This window comes from Neophocaena asiaeorientalis, unplaced genomic scaffold (genome assembly GCF_003031525.2).
Source record: "Neophocaena asiaeorientalis asiaeorientalis breed wild unplaced genomic scaffold, Neophocaena_asiaeorientalis_V1.1 scaffold43, whole genome shotgun sequence".
Classification (NCBI taxonomy): Eukaryota; Metazoa; Chordata; class Mammalia; order Artiodactyla; family Phocoenidae; genus Neophocaena; species Neophocaena asiaeorientalis.
In genome coordinates, this window is record NW_020173674.1 from 7,231,482 (window position 1) to 7,249,360 (window position 17,879).

General features: G+C 51.9%; 1 protein-coding gene across 1 annotated transcript; it reads left to right on the forward strand.

The window, feature by feature from the left end:
* The first annotated feature begins 2,917 nt into the window (after positions 1-2,917).
* On the forward strand, positions 2,918-12,737 carry LOC112401983 (uncharacterized). Its single transcript, XM_024748512.1, is given in 9 exon segments — positions 2,918-2,922; positions 3,767-3,841; positions 3,957-4,021; positions 7,502-7,734; positions 7,925-8,034; positions 8,268-8,366; positions 9,673-9,739; positions 9,867-10,065; positions 10,068-12,737. Coding segments are annotated over 9 exon segments (945 nt in total). The 3' UTR covers positions 10,160-12,737.
* The last annotated feature ends 5,142 nt before the right edge of the window (positions 12,738-17,879 follow it).

Genomic DNA, 17,879 nt, shown 5'->3' on the forward strand with positions numbered 1-17,879 from the left:
AGATCACTCCCACCCCCAGGTCTGTTTTTTCTGTCTAGTCACTCACCCACTCCTCTAAGAAGGGGAGCCCTGTACCCTCCTGTCCCAGGAGGAAAGAAGTCGGTCTGCGGTGAGGCTGCTAAGAGCTTCGCTTAGTGCCTGGGAACCAACCCTCCACCCCACCCCGAGTCCAGCTCTTATTCCCCGCCCCGTCTCCCTGACAGACTCCTGTGAAGGAGCCAGTTCCTCACATACTGGCCCAACCTGGGTGCTCTATAGCAGTGGGTGCAGAACCCCCTGGGAAGTTAGTCAAAGGTGCGATTCCCAGGAATTATCGCACTCGGCCAGAGGGGGCCCAGGGACATACGTGCACCTTGATGCAGGTGTCACAACCACTGTCCTTCCCCTCATCCTTCCTACGCTTGTCCTTGCCTCCTAGTCCTTAGAACAAATTAAGGCCTTTAAAGTCTTTAATTCTCCCTAAACCTCCCCACTTCTACCTCCTTCCCTTACCCAGAGGAGAGCAGGCTCCTCTTTTCAAGGCCAAGCTTTGCATTTTGGCTTTTGATCCAATTCCCTCATCTCTGAGACCTTGTTCCTCTTTCTCCTACAAGTCTTAAACAGGCTTATGTTCATTTTATTGTTAAAAACAACCACCCTAATCCTAACCAAAAAGTTTTGTCCAGCATCTGTCTTCAGCTACTATTATGCCTTTCAAGGTTAAGCTCCTTGAAAAATGTTCAAAAGCTGCTTTCTGCTTCTGTTTCATTTACTTTGGGTGCCCTCATCACTCCATTTACTGCTTGGGCAGAAGTAACCAGTGACCCCCTAATGCCCAGTGCTAAAGACTTGAGCCTCTGTAGCCTTGGCGGAGAACACCTTCTTGGGGCCCTGGCACTGCTGGCCTCTCTTTCTTGGATTTCCCTGAAATATCAGTACACCCAGGTCCAGTCCTGGACCCTCTTTCCGATCTGCTTGCTCTCTCTGGGCTGCCTCCTTGCTCAAGGCTTGCTAGTCTATCTCCAAACCATACCTCTCTCCTGGGCTTCAAACTGGAATCTAGAACTGTCTTCTAAAACTGTATCTCAAAAGATGTTAAAAAAAAAAAAAATTGTGTCTCAACTCAGAAGTCATCGCAAATTCAGCTCATCCGCCAGCTTGCCTTTTCCTGTGCTCCCCCTGATAGCAACACCACCAGCTGGCCCGAGCACAAGCCAGGAAACTGGGGGTCCTCTGCAGCTCTACCCTCTCCTTTACCCCATCCCATCAGCCCCACCCTCAACATCCCTCCATCCCCATGGCCACTGGACAGTTGCTCTGGCCTAGTGGGTCTTCTTCCCTTTACTCTCACCTCTACAAACTGTCCACACTGCGGCCAGAATGAGTTTTCTAGGAGACAAAAATATGCTGTTTCTCCCCTGCTTAAAACCCTTTGATACAATTCATTTCTGGGTACGATACCCAAAAGAATTGAAAGCAGGGTCTTAAGATATTTGTACACCCATGTTCACAGCAGCATTATTTACAATTGCCAAAAGGTGGAAATAACACAAATATCCATCAATGGATGAATGGGTAAACAAAATGCAACATAGAGGTACAATAGAATATTCAGCCTTCAAAAGGAATGATGTTCTGCCACATGCTACAACATGGATGAACCTTGAAAACATGCTAAGTGAAATGAGACACAAAAGGACAAATATTGTATGACTCCATTTATATGAGATACCTGAAACAGTCAAATGCATCAGGACAGAAAGTAGGATGGTAGGCGCCAGGGACTGGGGCAGGGGGGAATGGGGAGTTCTTGTTTAACGGGGACAGAATTTCACTTTGGGAAGATGAAAACGTTCTGGAGATGGATGATGGTGATTGCACAGCAATGCGAGTGTGCTTAATGCTACTGAACTGTACACTTAAAATGGTAAATGTTATGTACTTTGCCACAATAAATTAAAAAAAAAAACCCTTTGGCGACTTCCCATTGTCCGTGCAGTCATGTAATGGATGGTTATTGGGTTTTGGCTGCCCGGTCTCAACCTCTACAAATGCCCTGACTGCAAGACGCCACTTCCCTCCATGGGCATGAAGAGGCCAGGCACTTGCTCCCCGTGATCCCAGCAACCAGGACATAGGCATCTCACCTGAGCTCAGCCAATCAGGTTTTGCATGAGGACTTGGAACGAGGACAAGGAAGAGAAGGAAGGATAATTGAGGATTCAGTGAGGTGGTGGCCTCACGTGTCCAGCGGCAGCCCTGGGCCTCCGCTGTCCAGTGTGGAGATGGCAGAACACTACAGTTGGCTCCTGTGGCAAGGTCCTCACGTGGTCCTGGCAGCCAGCATCCCATACTTCCTGCCCTTTGAGTCTGTTCTATGAGTTCCGTGACTCCCTAGTATCCTTCCAATAAAGTCCTTTTTTGCTCAAATTAACCAATGTTGTTTTCTCTTGTTTGCAACCCAGAGCCCTGTTGCTCCAGACTGCTTGGCAGGGCTCATGAGGACTCCAGGGTGAGGCTGGTGGCCACATCTCCAGTCTAAGGCCCACGGAACCAGTGCAGACCCTGAGCTGCTGGAAGGTCCTCCCTCCCAGCCTTTGCTCAGACTGCTCTCTGCCTCACCTACTCTTCCCAATCCTGTCTCACCTGCTGAGTCCTGACTTGATTAGGTTTGGCTTTGGCTCAAACGTCACCTCTGCTCAGTCTTTCCTACCTGCCTGTCCCTTCTGCAGCGACAGCATGGTGGGTAACAGCACAGATTCCAGAGTTCAATGGACTTTGGATCCTGGCGCTGCCAGTTTCTAGATGTGAGACCCCAGGCAAGTTAATTAATTTCTCTGTGCCTCAGTTTCCTTATCTGTAAAATGGGAACAATAATAGTACAGGTTTCCCCGCTATCTGAAAGTAGAGCATTCCTGTGAACCTTTTGTAAGCCGAAATGGCGTAAGCAAAGACGCAATTTACCTTAGGTCACAACAGCTTGCTAACAGATACACAACATAAATCGAGGTTAAAGCACAGATGCTCACAATGCTGAGATGTCAAGTGTAGTTCCCGGTGGAGGAGCTTGGCGGGGCCACTCTGGCTGCTCGGGGTGTGAGCTGCCTCTGTACCGGCACACTGCAAAACTGATGCTGGAAGCTATTTTCGCTTTTTTCCTAAAAATGAAAATTGTCCTCAGATTTCTTTCGATTAGCAAAAACAGGTGCTAAGGTTAGGTCTTTTGTAAAAGTGACTGGCATAAAGTGAACTTTGGAAAAGTGGGGGATACCTGTCCCCACCTCATGGGGTTTCGGTGAGAGAGGAAAGGATACAGGTACAGTGCTTAGTACGTGATACGTACTCGGTGAACAGTAGCTGTTTTCAGGGAGACCTGACCACTCCCTCCATTCTAACTTCCAGACCTCTCTCACAGCTCCTGTAAGCTCAAGTCTATCTGTGGGGCACACACATTTACACGGTAGTCTTAGCTCCGAGGGTGGGGGCAGAATCGTATCTGTCTCTGTCCCCCCAGCATCCGGGCGCATCATGGATGAATACGGGTGGTGGTTTCCCTCCAGCCTGGTCCACAGCAGCTCACACCCTCCTGTAGGAGCTGGGGGCTGAGAGCTTCTGGGTGCCCTGGAGGAGAGAGAGGTGCAGGTGGAGTCAGGAGCAGTGGCCCCTGGGTGGTCTGCACTCGGGCATGGGGCCTCTGCCTCCCCCAGCATGAATGCTGGCTCCAGCCCCAGGGCTCACACTGACCCCCACGGCCCTGGGAGTGGACTGCACCCTCCCTCTTCCACAGGACAGCTCCCTACCCGAACCACGGCCCTCGCCTCCTCAGCCTGAGTCCTGAGCCCCTGCAACCGCCAACCTTCAGGTGAGGCCTTGGCCCAAGGCCCGGGTGGTCCTCCCAACATACGGGCTTCAAGCAGGCTGCCTTCCCCTCACGTATTTCCATCTCCTGGCTGGCAAGTTGTCAAACTCTCTGACAGCTATCGGGTGGAGGCCCGGGTAGCCCTGGGTCTGAACCCTGGCTTTGACTCTTCTGAGATTATAGGCAAGTCACTTAGCTTCTTCAAGCCTCACTTTTCTCTTATGAAAAGTGGGGCTAAATCTTTATTTCTTTTTGGCTGCATTGGGTCTTCGTTGTGGTGCGCGGGCTTCTTATTGTGGTGGCTTCTCTTGTTGCAGAGCACAGGCCCTAGGCGTGTGGGCTTCAGTAGTTGTGGCGCGTGGGCTCAGTAGCTGTGGCTCGCAGGCTCTAGAGTGCAGGCTCAGTAGTTGTGGTGCATGGGCTTAGTTGCTCCGCGGCATGTGGGGTCTTCCTGGACAAGGGATCAAACCCATGTCCCCTGCATTGACAGGCGGATTCTTAACCGCTACGCCACCAGGGCAGTCCCAAGTGGGGCTAATTCTACCTCTATTACAGAATTGCTCTGGGGATTGTTTTCCAGGCTGATGGTCACATGCACAGCACCTGGTAGAGTGTAATAACTGACTGCTAGTATTCTTGTACTCAGTCCATGACTGACTCCTTAAAGGAGGAAATTCCTTTTTGTATCCTCCCCACATTCAGAGCAGGGCCTTGAACAAAATCAGGGCTCTGTAAATATTTGTGGAGTTGAATACCCATTTTAGAGGCTAGGAAACTGAGCCTAGTGCCTGGGGCTGCCCCACCTTTGAACGGCAGAGCAGGACTTGAACCTGGGTTTATGGATTTTCAGCTCTGAGCTGTCTTCTCTCTAAATCTGAATTAAGCACCTGTCTGAGCTTGGCCAGCGGGACCCTGAGGGGACACCAAGGGAACCCCAGGCATTCTCTGGGGAAGAGCTCCATGGACTGCGGGGAGAGAGCTTGCGTACAGTCAGCTGTTAGACAGCCAGGCTGAAGGCCGGTGGGGGCACAGAGGGAAGTCAAAGAACTAGTGACTCTCGACTCCCTATCTTATTACAACTTCCTGTATCTCTAATTGTTCAGATACACACCTAGATCTCCAGTCATCCACCTCTCCAATCCTTCCCGGTTACTAACTGGTAACCAGGAAGCTGTTCGTGCCTCCCAGTTTCCTCTGATGGGTACCAACAGGTGGGCATGGTGTTAGAGTTGCCAGATGTAACAAATAAAAATATACAGGATGCCTGGTTAAATTTGAATGTCAGATAAACGATGAATTTTTGTTTAGCATAAGCATGTCCCAAATCCGATAAACAAGGAGTAATTTTGCAGTACAAGTGCGTGCCATGCAATGTTTGGGACATGATCATACTAAAACAAATCTCACTGTTTATATGGCGCTCAGATTTAACCAGGCATCCTGTATTTTATTTGGCAGCCTTGTGTGGTGCATTGGTACGTAGCACGTACAGACCATGCTCGCCTTCCCTGGTATTAACACAGTGTAGATACTTGTCATGGGCAGCAGTTGTGCGTGCCCCTCTCCTTCACCCCCAAGACCCTGGGCTTCTGCCCCCAGGGTCTCCTCCTCCCATCCATCCTCTCAGCTACGGCCCAAACAACCCACACAGACAAACACTCAAAGGCCTCCCATGCCTCCTTGTCACCTGGGGGGCCACAGCCCAGGCCTGCTCACCCTGGGAGTTAGCGGGAGCACCCCACGCCTGGACGCACCATGCCTGTTGGCACCGTCCTGCCCAAACCATTCCCTCTTCTGGCTTGCCCTTCTTCCTTCTCTGGCTGACTCGACTCGTAGATCAAGCAGCACCCCTCGGTGGAGTCTTTCTGGTGCTCCTAAGCCAAGTGGCTCCCTCCTCTCTTGGTCAAGGTTTTCTGTACAGGCCTCTGGATGGCACATGTCCTTGCCCTGTGGTCACCTGGGAGCCTGGGCCACCTCTTCATCCCTGGGGGCTTCTCCTGGGCAGAACCGGGTCACAGTCATCTATCAGTGTGTTCTCAGGGCCCAGCCCGAGGCTTGTCCCACAGACAGTGGCTGGTCGACCAGTGTTTACTGGGGACTATTAACTTCAAAGCGGATTGTATTCTATCATGTTCATAAGTCATCGTTTACTTACCTTTTCTTATATTTGGGCCCTTTAGGCAGGTTCCAGTTTTTCTTCACGGTGTAAATCGGCTACCGTGGACCTCCATGTGAATTATTTTTATTTCCTTTGGAGTTGTTTCTTCAGGCCTAGTTTCCAAAGCAAAGTTACCAGGGCAAGGGTCTGGCTAGTTTTGCAGATCTTGTACATTGCCGGCATCCCTTTGGGACAGATCAAACCCGGTGGCAGAGCTTCCTGCTTCCAAGAATCGGTCTACCCTGTGGCACAGCGAGTCCCCGGGGTAACAGGCCCTCTGCGGGCACTGCCAGCCAATGAGATTCTGTTTACATCACATGCACAGGACTGTGGTATTTCAGGCGCCATCTGGAAAGGTTCGATGTAATGCAGAGAGCACACGGCATAGAATTCCTGCCACAACCCACAGGCCTTTCTGAAGCCCAGGTGGAGCTCAGTGTAAAGAAAGATGCGTCTGAGATCACCATTTGTTCTCCAGCTGGATTGTCCTTCACATTTTGGCCAGCAAATGTACAAGATTCTGAAAAATTGGAGAGCGAAAAATGATGACGAGTCCATTTGTTGACTTAAGGCTTTCTGTGACTCGGGGAGAAGCTGCTGTTTCAAGCCTGCTTGGTGGGACATCTTACACCACCTCATAGAGACAGAAGCCTCCTCAGGCTCAGCCCAGCTCCGGCTCCACCACGGATCTGAGGGGGTCCCGGGGGAGGCGCCATCTTTGCTCAGCAGATAAAAGAGTGGACCAGGTTCAGATTACCAGGGCGGGAGGGAATGGGACGGGGGGAACAGTGTGGGTGAGAGCACGGTGGTGGGGACATTTGGGATGGTGTTGGGACGGGAAGCTCCTGGCCAAGTCTGAGCAGAGGCTTGTTCAAGGACGGTGGAATAGTAGGTGGGTTACAAACAAGGGTGTCCATAGTTCAGGGTCTTGAATGCCACACTATTTCCTTCTCAATGCCCGACTGATAAATGATTTCTGCAGCAAAAATGGGAGGGAGTCTCCACTTTCCTATAAGCTTCTATAGAATCCCTTTAAATAGTGCCGTTCTATCCCCCACCTCCTACCCTGACACCTTGCATTTGCAGAAATTCATTTTTACAAAATACTGTCAACATGTAGCTTTAGTAGGGTTGCCAGATAAGACACAGGACACCCCAGGGAATTCCCTGGTGGTCCAGTGGTTAGGACTGGATGCTTTCACTGCCAAGGGCCTGGGTTCAGTCCCTGGTCAGGGAAATAAGATCCCACAAGCTGCACGGTGTGACGAAAAAAAAAATAAGAAAGAAAGAAAGCACAGCATAGGACACCCCAGTGAAATTTTAATTTCAGATGGAAAACAAATACTTTTTAAAGTATAACTATGGTCTGTGCAATGTTTGGGATATACTTATGCTTGAAAAATATGACTCACTATTTATTCTGAAATTCACATTTCACTGGGTGTCCTATTTTTACTTGCTAAATCTAGCAACCCAAACTTTGAGGGATCTGGTTTACTGGACAGAGCTGGTGGTGGAGGTTCTCGAGGCTGGAGGCCGCCCCAAGAAAACCAGGGGAGGCTGGAAAGGGGAGGCCAGCGGGATGGTGGGCGTGGCTCACCAACCAAGTTTCCGTCTCCCTCAGTCTTCCGCGGGTGGACAAAGAGCCCGCTCCAAGCCCAAGGAGAAGCCACTGCCGCAGCCTTCTGGGGAGCAGCAGCCAGAAGACCCTCAGGTCTCCAGGGAGCAGGGCACAGAGGTGACAGGACCTCCCAAGGCAGAGGGCCGGGGTGGCAGGAGGGCTAGAGAAATTCTCCTCCTGCCTGGATGGAGATCTGAACACCCGGCCATTGCACTCCACCGTCTTGCTGTTGGGTGTGGGAGGACCCCGGTTCTTGGGCTGCCAGCCTCATGCCACTTCAGTCACCAGGGCACCCTCTCTGCCAAAGCCACCTTCTTCAGATTCTTCAGAGCAGAAGCTGGACCTGCAACAGGAAGCCACCGTCACGTTCCTGTTTACGCTCCTGAGCACAGCAGAGCCCACAAAAGACCCTGCAGAGTGAGGCCGCGTGAACGTGCGTGAGGCTGCGGGGGGGGAGGCGGGCACAGTGTACTGCTCCCCCGCCATCAGCATTCAGACCTGGGCTGGGACTCAGCCCGGGGTGGGGTTCAGGGGGTGTGGCCCACACAGGACTGAAGAAGCCTGGGCCTCGGGCTTGGTTCCCCTCTCTGCCCACCCCACCCTCCCCAGCCTCCAGATTCTGGTCCAACCCTCATTATGCACCCACCCAGGGACTTGGAGACCCAGGAGTGCCAGTTCCTGGATAAGGAAGACTGGGGCCCCCAGCGGACCTCCAAGGAAATGAGCTGTTTGCAGAATGTTTGCATGAGGTGAGCTGGGCAGAGGCAGGTGGGGACAGGAGGGTGACAGGGCCTTGCCCGATGGAGGTCAGGGCCTGGAGCTTGACAGCTGTGGGTTGGCACCTTCACTTGACCCTCTTCCTTCCCTTGTCTTCTCTCTGTTCTACTCTGGGTGACCCGCTTGCTGGCCAATAGGTCCCTTCCCTCCCAAGCATCAGTGTCCTTGTATGTGAACATGACCTGCCCCATGGGAGTGGGGGCCACAGCTCTTTCCCATCAATGTGCCTACATGCCTAGTTAGTGGGCAGTCTATGAAGCTACCTGTAAGGGACGGCCATCTCTCTTTTTTGTTTTAATAGGTATTGGTTGTTGTTTTTTAATTAATTAATTAATATATTTATTTATTTATGGCTGTGTTGGGTCTTCATTGCTGCACGCGGGCTTTCTCTAGTTGCGGCGAGCAGGGGCTACTCTTCGTTGCGGAGCACAGGCTCTAGGCAAGTGGGCTTCAGTAGTTGCAGCATGCGGGCTCAGTAGTTGTGGCTCGTGGGCTCTAGAGCGCAGGCTCAGTAGTTGTGGCGCACAGGCTTAGTCGCTCCACAGCATGCGGGATCTTCCCGGACCAGGGATCGAACCTGTGTTCCCTGCATTGGCAGGTGGGTTCTTAACCACTGGACCACCAGGGAAGTCCCAAGACCGCCATCTTTAATTATCCAAGGACTTGAGGGGTAGTTTGGTCTGTGGAGAAGGCGGGGGGTGTGGGTGGGGGTCTGTTCTCTGGATGTCTGGCTCTGGAGCTTAGGTCTGCAGAGTCCCATGGCCGCTTGCCTGTCAGTGGCAATGCCAGGGTCCGATCTCCACCTGGAGACAGAGGTCTTGGGGTGGGGGGAGTGTGACAGTCCTTTCCCCAGGGCTGCACGTGGCTCCCAGAGCCATGGATCTGAGCGGTCAGCGCTTTTATTCATACACAGCTGGCCTGCACGCTCAGGCAGGGCTAGTTCCACACAGAGCCCTGCCACTGCCCCCACTGCTGCTCAGAGGGATGGGCAGCTAGCCCGAGGCTGCCTTAGAGGCTTTCCAGCCTAGCATATGCGATGAAGCAGCCTGGTTTTCCCTCGCTGGAGAAGACCCTCGCTGGGTCCCCTGCTGCAAGTCACATGGGGAGAACAATTCCCTCCCTGCCTGTAGTTTTGCCAGAGACACGGCTGCTGGTGAAACCCTGGGCTCCTGGCTGTGCTGGGCCACGCAGCTCATGCAAGAGCTGTGTTTTGTGGGTGTGGGGCACTGCCTAGGACAAGAGTCTGGGGCCTGACGGGGGTCTCGCTTTCAACCCTAGGCTTCGGGAGTCTCTGAGCACTATCCAAGCAGACAACCTGGCGCTGGGGGAGAAGCTGCAAGACCTGGTGAGACCTCAGCCCAGGACCCCCTTCTTTTGCTGTGCCTCCTCCCTGCCTCCCAGCCCAGCTCCCGTGCGGGCACGTGGCAGGCAGTCCTGCCTGGCGTCAGCTACCCTGCAACTCTTTGTTCCAGCCCAACTCCTTGTATGAGAGCCTGAAGGAGGAAGCAAAGGCCATCCTGAAGGGAGAGAAGGCCATCCTGGAGGAAGGGAAGGCCACCCAGGAGGGAGCCCAGGCCGCCCAAGACGGGGCACTGTTCCAGGTACCCGGGCCTCCACCTACTCGTGGGTGGGGAGAGAGGACACATTTTCCCAGCGTTGCTCACCTGGCTCCCCTTGCCTGCAGCGAGCCGGCTCCCAGAAGGCAGAACTGGTCATCCTGCAGCCTGACACTGCCCGTGACAATGGAAACCAATGTCAGCCCTAACCAGGCCCAAGGCTGGAGATAGGACATCTCCTTGGGAAGCCATTCTGGCCACTCCTCTCCAAGTCCCAGCAGTAAACGTTTCCGCAGCTGATCCATGGCTCCCCTGCCTGTCTGTGGGCCCTAGGCCGTCGTCCACCACCTCCCTTGGCCCTGAGCTGCCCCCACCCCCAGGAGGCTCCAGGTCTGGCTCTTATCAGCCTCAAGGTCAATGCCCCTGTGATAAGCCCTGGAGTGGGACTGGAAGGGGGCCACACCCTCTCCTGGGGAGGACTGGAAGCCCCAGGTCTAACTCCAAAGGGCAGAAGACTAGGGAGGGGTGGGAAGAGCCACTTCCCACACTATGGCCTTGGGTAAGTCTCTTCCTCTTTGTCACTCAAGTCATGGGGGAGGGGCTAGTGAAAGCTTCCCAAGGGCCCAACACGCAACATGCTTCAGGCCTGGAGGTGCTTCTGGAATTTGAATTCCCACTCCCACCTTCAACCAGGGCCTCCTGGGGCCTCCCTTGAGACCTGCTTCCCTTCACCAATGGGGCTCTCCCTGTCCTGGGTCATAGGTCCCACCCCCACCCCATCCATAGGCCTGAGTGTCCAGCCGTGGTCACTGTGCCCTGGCCACCGACAGGCCCTCAAGGCTTGCGCCCATCAGCCTTGCTGCCCTCAGACTCTGTCCAACCCCAGGGAGGCTTTCTAAGCATCCCCTGATTACTGATGTAACGAGAGAGAGAGACAGAGACACACAGAGAATGTATAGGTAGAATATTCAAAACTTAGAAATAACTCCTATACAACTAGACAAGGAATGTGCTTTCGATTTTTTTTTTTAACTCCCTAATGAGGGAGACGACAGAGCCAGCAAGATGACAAAGCCACTTTAAAGGAGGATAAAAGAAAGTGGCACACATTATACATATATATATATATTCAAGGGGGAAAAATGGAAGGAATCCTGAAATAAGATTGCTAAATCAGATACAAAATCAGTCAATATGCTATAGGGCAATTTTTTGCAAAGCCCCATTAACCCTAAGGGTGGTATTATTTACTGGGCAGAATCCTCTAATATGACACGGAAAGAACTGTGACCATCTTTCTGCCTTATACCCACTACAGGGGGGACACTAGCCAAGAGGATGGAAATCCAGGTTTGTGGCCCCTTGTCAGACCTGGTTTGACTTATAACAGACCCGTGGGACCTTGCCCAGGCCAAAAACTGATGACACACTTGATTAGTGAAGGTTTGATTTGGTCACAGCTTTAGGCTGAGCTGAGCTCCTCTCCTCTCCCAAGACCCTACCCTCCTCCCCTGGATGGCTCCAGGGCATCTCCCTGATTGGCTCTTGACCAGTGGCCTAGCCAACCAGTGACCCAGCTGTACAGCCATCTTGCTATTTTCCTGATGGGAATCATCTGATACTGAGATTGAGGGGCATAGCTGGACCAACAGCTAAATGATTAAATCAATGTAAGCACTTAAGGGCTTCTATCACCAAGATACAGTCATCAGCACGCTCCCATTTGATAGGTGGCATATTTTTAAAAATTTATTTTATGAAGTATAGTTGTTTTACAATGCTGTGTTAATTTCTATACAACAAAGTGATTCAGTTACACATATATATATTCTTTTTCATATTCTTTTCCATATGGTTTATTACAGGAGATATATATATATATTTTTTTTTCTCTAGACTGCCTCTTTTATAAATATTGGATTAGGGCAGGTGAGAATCGTAAATATTTAAAAAATAAAGTAGAAGCCAGAGAAATGTCAAAGCTGCCACCATGTAGCACCAGCGACCAATTCTTGCACTTTTCTTTCCTGTCTCAGTAATCCCCTCTACAGAAGACATACATAATTGGAACAGCTCTGTCTTCCCTGGGAAGTCTCTGCTGGCACCAGGTTATAACCTGGACAGCGGGGAGTGTCTGCCTTAGGCTGGTTTTATCACAGGATATTGAATATAGGTCCTGTGCTATAGAGTAGGACGTTGTTGTTTATCCATTCTATATATAATAATAGTTTGCATCTGCTAATCCCATACGCCTATCCATCCCTTCTCCACCTACCCCCCACCCTTGGCAAGATAGGCGGTAGTTTTGATAAGCAAAGGAACTTATGTAAAAGGCTTATCTTGGGCTCCAAAAGACCAGTAGATCCCTGCATCCGCCTGCCAGAATCCTGAAGATTTATATAGAGGCTTTAACTGGGCTTGGTCAGGTATTCAGTCCAGATGGTCTCAATACCACCTTACTCTCTCAAGGCAGCATCCTTAAAACAGCTCCTAGTGTGGGAACTGTGGGGCAGAGCGGACATTCTGAAGACAGGGGAGGGGCGAGGAGCGCCCAATTGCCCCGGTCCAGCTCACGGGTCAACTGGCGGTCACGTCCTCCTGCAACAGTCTATAACTAATATACTTCATATAAATTCATATGAGTTGACTCTTCACATAAATGGAATTCTACAATATATTATCTTTCGTGTCGGGCTTCATTTGTGCATCTTTATGTTTGTGAGATTCATCCATGTTGCTACAGGTGAGAGTACGTAAATGTAGTTTGTTCTTTTATTGCTGTATAAATAATCCACGATTTATTTTTTATTTTAAGAGTTTTTTCTGAACGCCTCCAGCATCTCAGCCTGGGAAAGCAAGCACATGTGGCGACATCCATGCTGCTTGGCTGCAGGAAATGGAGACGGTTACAGAGCCCACTCCCCAGTTATGTCTAAACCACAGAAGTGCTGACAGATGTCCCAAATGCATCCTGGCCACAGCCCAGCAGCCCAGGGCCCCAGCATTGCCCCGAGCTCAGTCCCTACAACCACTCCTGTTGATGCCACGTCCCTGCAATCCTGCAGCCCAGTCAGGAAGCCCTTCTCAAGGGGAAGTCCCAAGGCAAAGCTGTGTGGGCCCCAGGGCATTACCAGGTATTTTAATTCACACACAGACACACATTTCCCCCAGAACTACTAGTCAAAGCAGGCTACTGTGTTCGTCACAAGCTGTGCCCAGATCTTCCAGCCTCTATGCCATCAAGACGCTGGGGCCAGGTTGGCAAATCAGCCTCTTGTGTCCGCATGGTCCCATCTCTCTTCTGAAGCCAACCTCCAGTGGATCTACCCAAACCTCCGACTGGCTTCAGAGGCCCAGTGGAAGTGGGTTGGGGTACCTCTAGAGGCTCCCAGCAGGCTCCCCACTCCTGCCCAGCCTAAAGGTCCTGCTATTCCTGCCCGAGAAGGTGGCCCCTATCCTGCAGCCTGGCAGCGTCACCCTCCATCCAGGGGAATCATCCTTCAGAAAGATCCTGCCGTAGAGGTCTGTTAAATCCCACAGCCCCTGTGCTATGCAGGATCCCACCCACGGCTGGCTCAGCAATCCGCTGAGGCTTGTTCTGATGGGGTCTGTTTCCCAGGAGTTCTGTGCCCACCTTTTTTCTCCCTTGTGGTTGCCCTGGACACTCCTTAAATATCAGACAGCTGTACGAATGCCCAGGGTGGTGGAGGAACTGAGCTCGTTTGGGTCAGTTTTTCATCCATTCTACAAGTATTTATTGAGCGCCTCCTACATGCCAGGCACTGCTCTTGGTTCTGGAGATTCAGCGACAAATAAAACAAAGATCCAGGCCCCAGTAGAGCTTACATTCTAGAAGGGGAGACAAGGAATAATTAATGTCAGATAGTGATAGATGCAATGGAGAAAAATGAAGCTGGAGACGGAGAGGAAGCCTGAGGGAAGAGAAGGAACACAATTCAGAGAAAGTGGCACTCGTGCAGAAGTGACATTTGAGCAGAGATGTGGAGGACCTGAGGGAGGGGACACAATGGAATTTACAGTCAGGAGATGGCCTGGGAAATGGGTGTAGCTAGAGAAGCGATCCAGGGACGATGGATCAGCTGTGACCAGCGCTGCTGCTGGGTCAAGTAAGAAGAGAGGACAGAACTGACCACTGGATCCAGCACACATGGAGCAAAGTGGACATTTTCAAGAGTAATTTTAGTGGAGTAAAGCCTGAATGGAGTGGCCTCTAGAAAGAATGGGAGGGCTTACCTGGTGGCACAGTGGTTAAGAATCCGCCTGCCAATGCAGGGGACACGGGTTTGAGCCCTGGTCCGGGAGGCTCCCACACGCCGCGGACCACCTAAGCCCATGCGCCACAACTACTGAGCCTGCGCTCTAGAGGCTGCATGCCACAACTACTGAAGCCCGTGCGCCTAGAGCCCGTGCGCTGCAGCAAGAGAAGCCACAGCAATGAGAAGCCCGAGCACCACGATGAAGAGCAGCCCCCGCTCGCCGCAACTAGAGAAAGCCCGTGCACAGCAACGAAGACCCAACACAGGCAAAAATAAATTAATTAATAAATAAATTAAAAAAAAAAGAATAGGAGGAAAGGATCTGGAGACCAGCATGGTCCACTCCTCCGAGGAGTTTTATCATAAAAGGGGACAGAAAAATGGGACGGTTACTAGAGGAGCAAGTGGAATTGAGAGATTTTTTTTTAAAGATGGTGTTAAACACCATAAACAGGGGCTTTAGGTGGATGGAAGTGATCCACTAAAGGCAGGGAGACTTGTGGGGCCACATCCTTGAGCAGCGAGGGGGTGGGCTCTGCACAGGGGAGAGGCTGCCTTGGACAGGGGTGTGGATCACACATCACGGTGACGTTCCCTCTGATTTTCTCAGTGAAGTAGGAAGCACGGTCATCAGCTGAGCGTGAGGGTGGAGGAGAATGTGTTGGAGGCTTGAGAAGAGAGGAGGGGATGTGCAACCGCCATCTAGGAGTCCTAGTGGGAGCGTGGACCGGGGAAGGATGGTAGGACTGCCGGGCAGTACCGAGGACATGTTCGAGGTCTAGGATCGTAAACTTAAAGCGAGATGAGTGAGGTCATCTGACTCCACAGGCATATTCAGGGTCAAGGGTGCAGGTTCAGAGTAGGTGGAGGGGCGGATGTAACCAGGTCAGGGGTTTTCCAGTGAATGTGACCAAAACAGAGAGGATCAAGGGGGTGGAGAGGGTTTGCAAGGGACTCAGGCTGGGCCAGGAGGGAGGAAAGCACACTTGGGAGGTGAGGGAGAGTGGAAAGGAGCTAGCACCAATGGACTGGCCGTCCTGGAGGGGTGGAAGAACTCTCCAAGTCCGAGTGATGGAGCGAGCGAGGTGGGAAGATAAAAAGGAAATCAAATGCATTAGCTCCCTGAAGGGATTTCCATCAACACTCACAGTCCAAAATGTTCAGGGAGGGGCCATACGATCTTCCCGTCCAAGAAGGGGAAAAAAGATTGATCGAGTTATTGTCTGGTGCCTACAGCAGCATAGACATCAGCTGACTCCAACAGCCTGAGCCGGAGCTCTCCGGTGTCACCCACTCAGATGTCACACGCTCTTGTCCAGATGTCATGTCTGTGGCTTCACATGTTCCTTCCAGGAGAGGGTGGGGCAGGACCATGGAGCTGCTGCCTCATGGTGTCATCACCATGTCTGTTCCTCAGCTTATCAGCTGACCTTGGTGTCTGGCTGGCTGCCTGGTGGTGGCTGTCCCCCTGTGCCCTCATAAGGAATGTGTGTGCTTCCCACACGGATGGCCTTCTGATAATATTATATTCTGGGTGCTCATAATCAGCTCTCCAAGGACTGTGGCTTTCTGGTGCACCTTCCTGAAGTCCCTGATCACACTATACCCTACCCTTAGTCCCGCCACTCTAACACGCTAACCCTCCCAACCAGCACAAGGGGACGTGGGTACGGTGGTGCAGGTGAATGGGGCTGTGAGCAGTAGGAAGGGGGCTGCTCTGAGAGGGTTCTGTGAAATCACACACACACACACACACACACACACACACACACACACACACACACGTGCACACACAAAGTCTACCGTGCCCAGCTCCCCCAGATTTCCAGGCATCTTTGGGCCAATCAATGGGTTGCAGCCTGGGGACGTCCCTGGTGGTCCAGTGGTTAAGAATCCGCTTTCCAGTGCAGGGGATGCGGGTTCTATCCCTGGTTGGGGAAGTAAGAGCCCACATTCTGAGGGGGAACTAAGCCCGCACGCCACAACTACTGAGCCTGCGCACTCTGGAGCCCACACGCCACAACTAGAGAGCCCGCATGCTGCAACTGGAGAAGCCCATGCACCGCAACTAGGACCCAATGTAGCCAAATAAATAAATATTTAAACAACAAACAAACAAAACCAATGGGTTGCAGCCTGGCTGGGCAGAATCCCAAGGCAGGATAGGCCATGGCAGGTGGAAGGAGTCACACTTGAGCCCCAGGGACCTTCCCACCCCTGCCTGGCTGTCTATGAAGTCTGAAAGAGGCTTATAGCGAGTACTTGGTGGCTCTCTCTCCCTCTCAGCCCTTATACATGCCAGGCCATCTGTAAGGATGGCCTGCCCCTTGCCTTCTCTGCACGCTGAATGCCTTCTCATCCTTGGAAGATTCCCCTCAAGTGTTCCCTTCTGGACAGAATTTGTCATTCTCTCCACTGGGAGCATGTTGGTCCTCCCTCTATAGGGGCGCTTACCACATGGTTGAACCCAAAGCCTATCTGACTCCCCTGCCAGACTTGAGTCCCTGGGCACCTTGGCTTCCCCAGGGCCTGGCATGGATGTGGCATAGGGCTGAATAAATGAAAGGTGCTTGCAGGTAGGAGTGAAGGAGTGAATAAATGAATGGATGGATGAATGAATAGATGGATGGATTCCTGGTAGGGTCAGGGGATGGAGGTCAGCTTGTCAAGAAAGTGTGCTTCTCCGGCTCTGTCCTCTAGAACAGTCTTCCTTTCTTTTCTTTTTTAATTTAATTTACTTTTTGGCTGCGCTGTGTTTTTGTGGCAGCACGCGGGCTTTCTCTAGTTGCAGCGAGCGGGGGCTACTCTTCGTTGCCGTGCGCGGGTTTCTCATTGCGGTGGCTTCTCTTGTTGCAGAGCACGGGCTCGAGGCACACAGGCTTCAGTAGCTGTGGCACACAGGCTCGGTAGTTGTAGCTCGTGGGCTCTAGAGCACAGGCTCAGTAGCTGTGGCTTACGGACTTAGTTGCTACGCGGCATGTGGGATCTTCCCGGACCAGGGCTCAAACCCGTGTCCCCTGCGTTGGCAGGCGGACTCTTAACCACTGCGCCACCAGGGAAGTGCCCAGTCTCCTTTTCTAAGAGTCCCACTTTCTCCCATAAACTGGGACCCCTGCAGGATAGTTACAGAGAATTCTTCTGAGTCCCTCTTTTTCCCTTAGCTCTAGGCTTAGCATTTTAAGGCGTCAGATGAGGCAGGAGTGGCTAAAATGTACTGAGTTCCTACTATGGGCTCGACACCACGCTAGACATTTTTACAGATGTGGCCTTGTTTAATGAAAACAGCACCACAGTTTTGTGAACTAGTTTCTATTATCCATTTCACAGCTAAGAAAACAGGCTCAGGGAAGCTAAGTGAATTGCCTAAGGTCACACAACTTACGTCTAGCAAAGGATGGGATTTGAACTTAAAACCCAATCAAGTAGCCAGGGCTGGATGCGCTGGAGCTGGAATGACACCAGGGAAACAGAGGCAGAGATGGTGGGCAGCAGGCCCAGCCCCACTCTGGAGACAGGGGCTGAGTTCCAGTCCTACCTTGGCCTCTCCTATTGGGAGACCGTGAGTGAAACTTTGTCCCTCTCCAAGCCTCAGCGTCCAGGTATGGATTTGATGCCCCTTGGAGGTCTCTTCCAAGTGAATGTTGCAGAAATC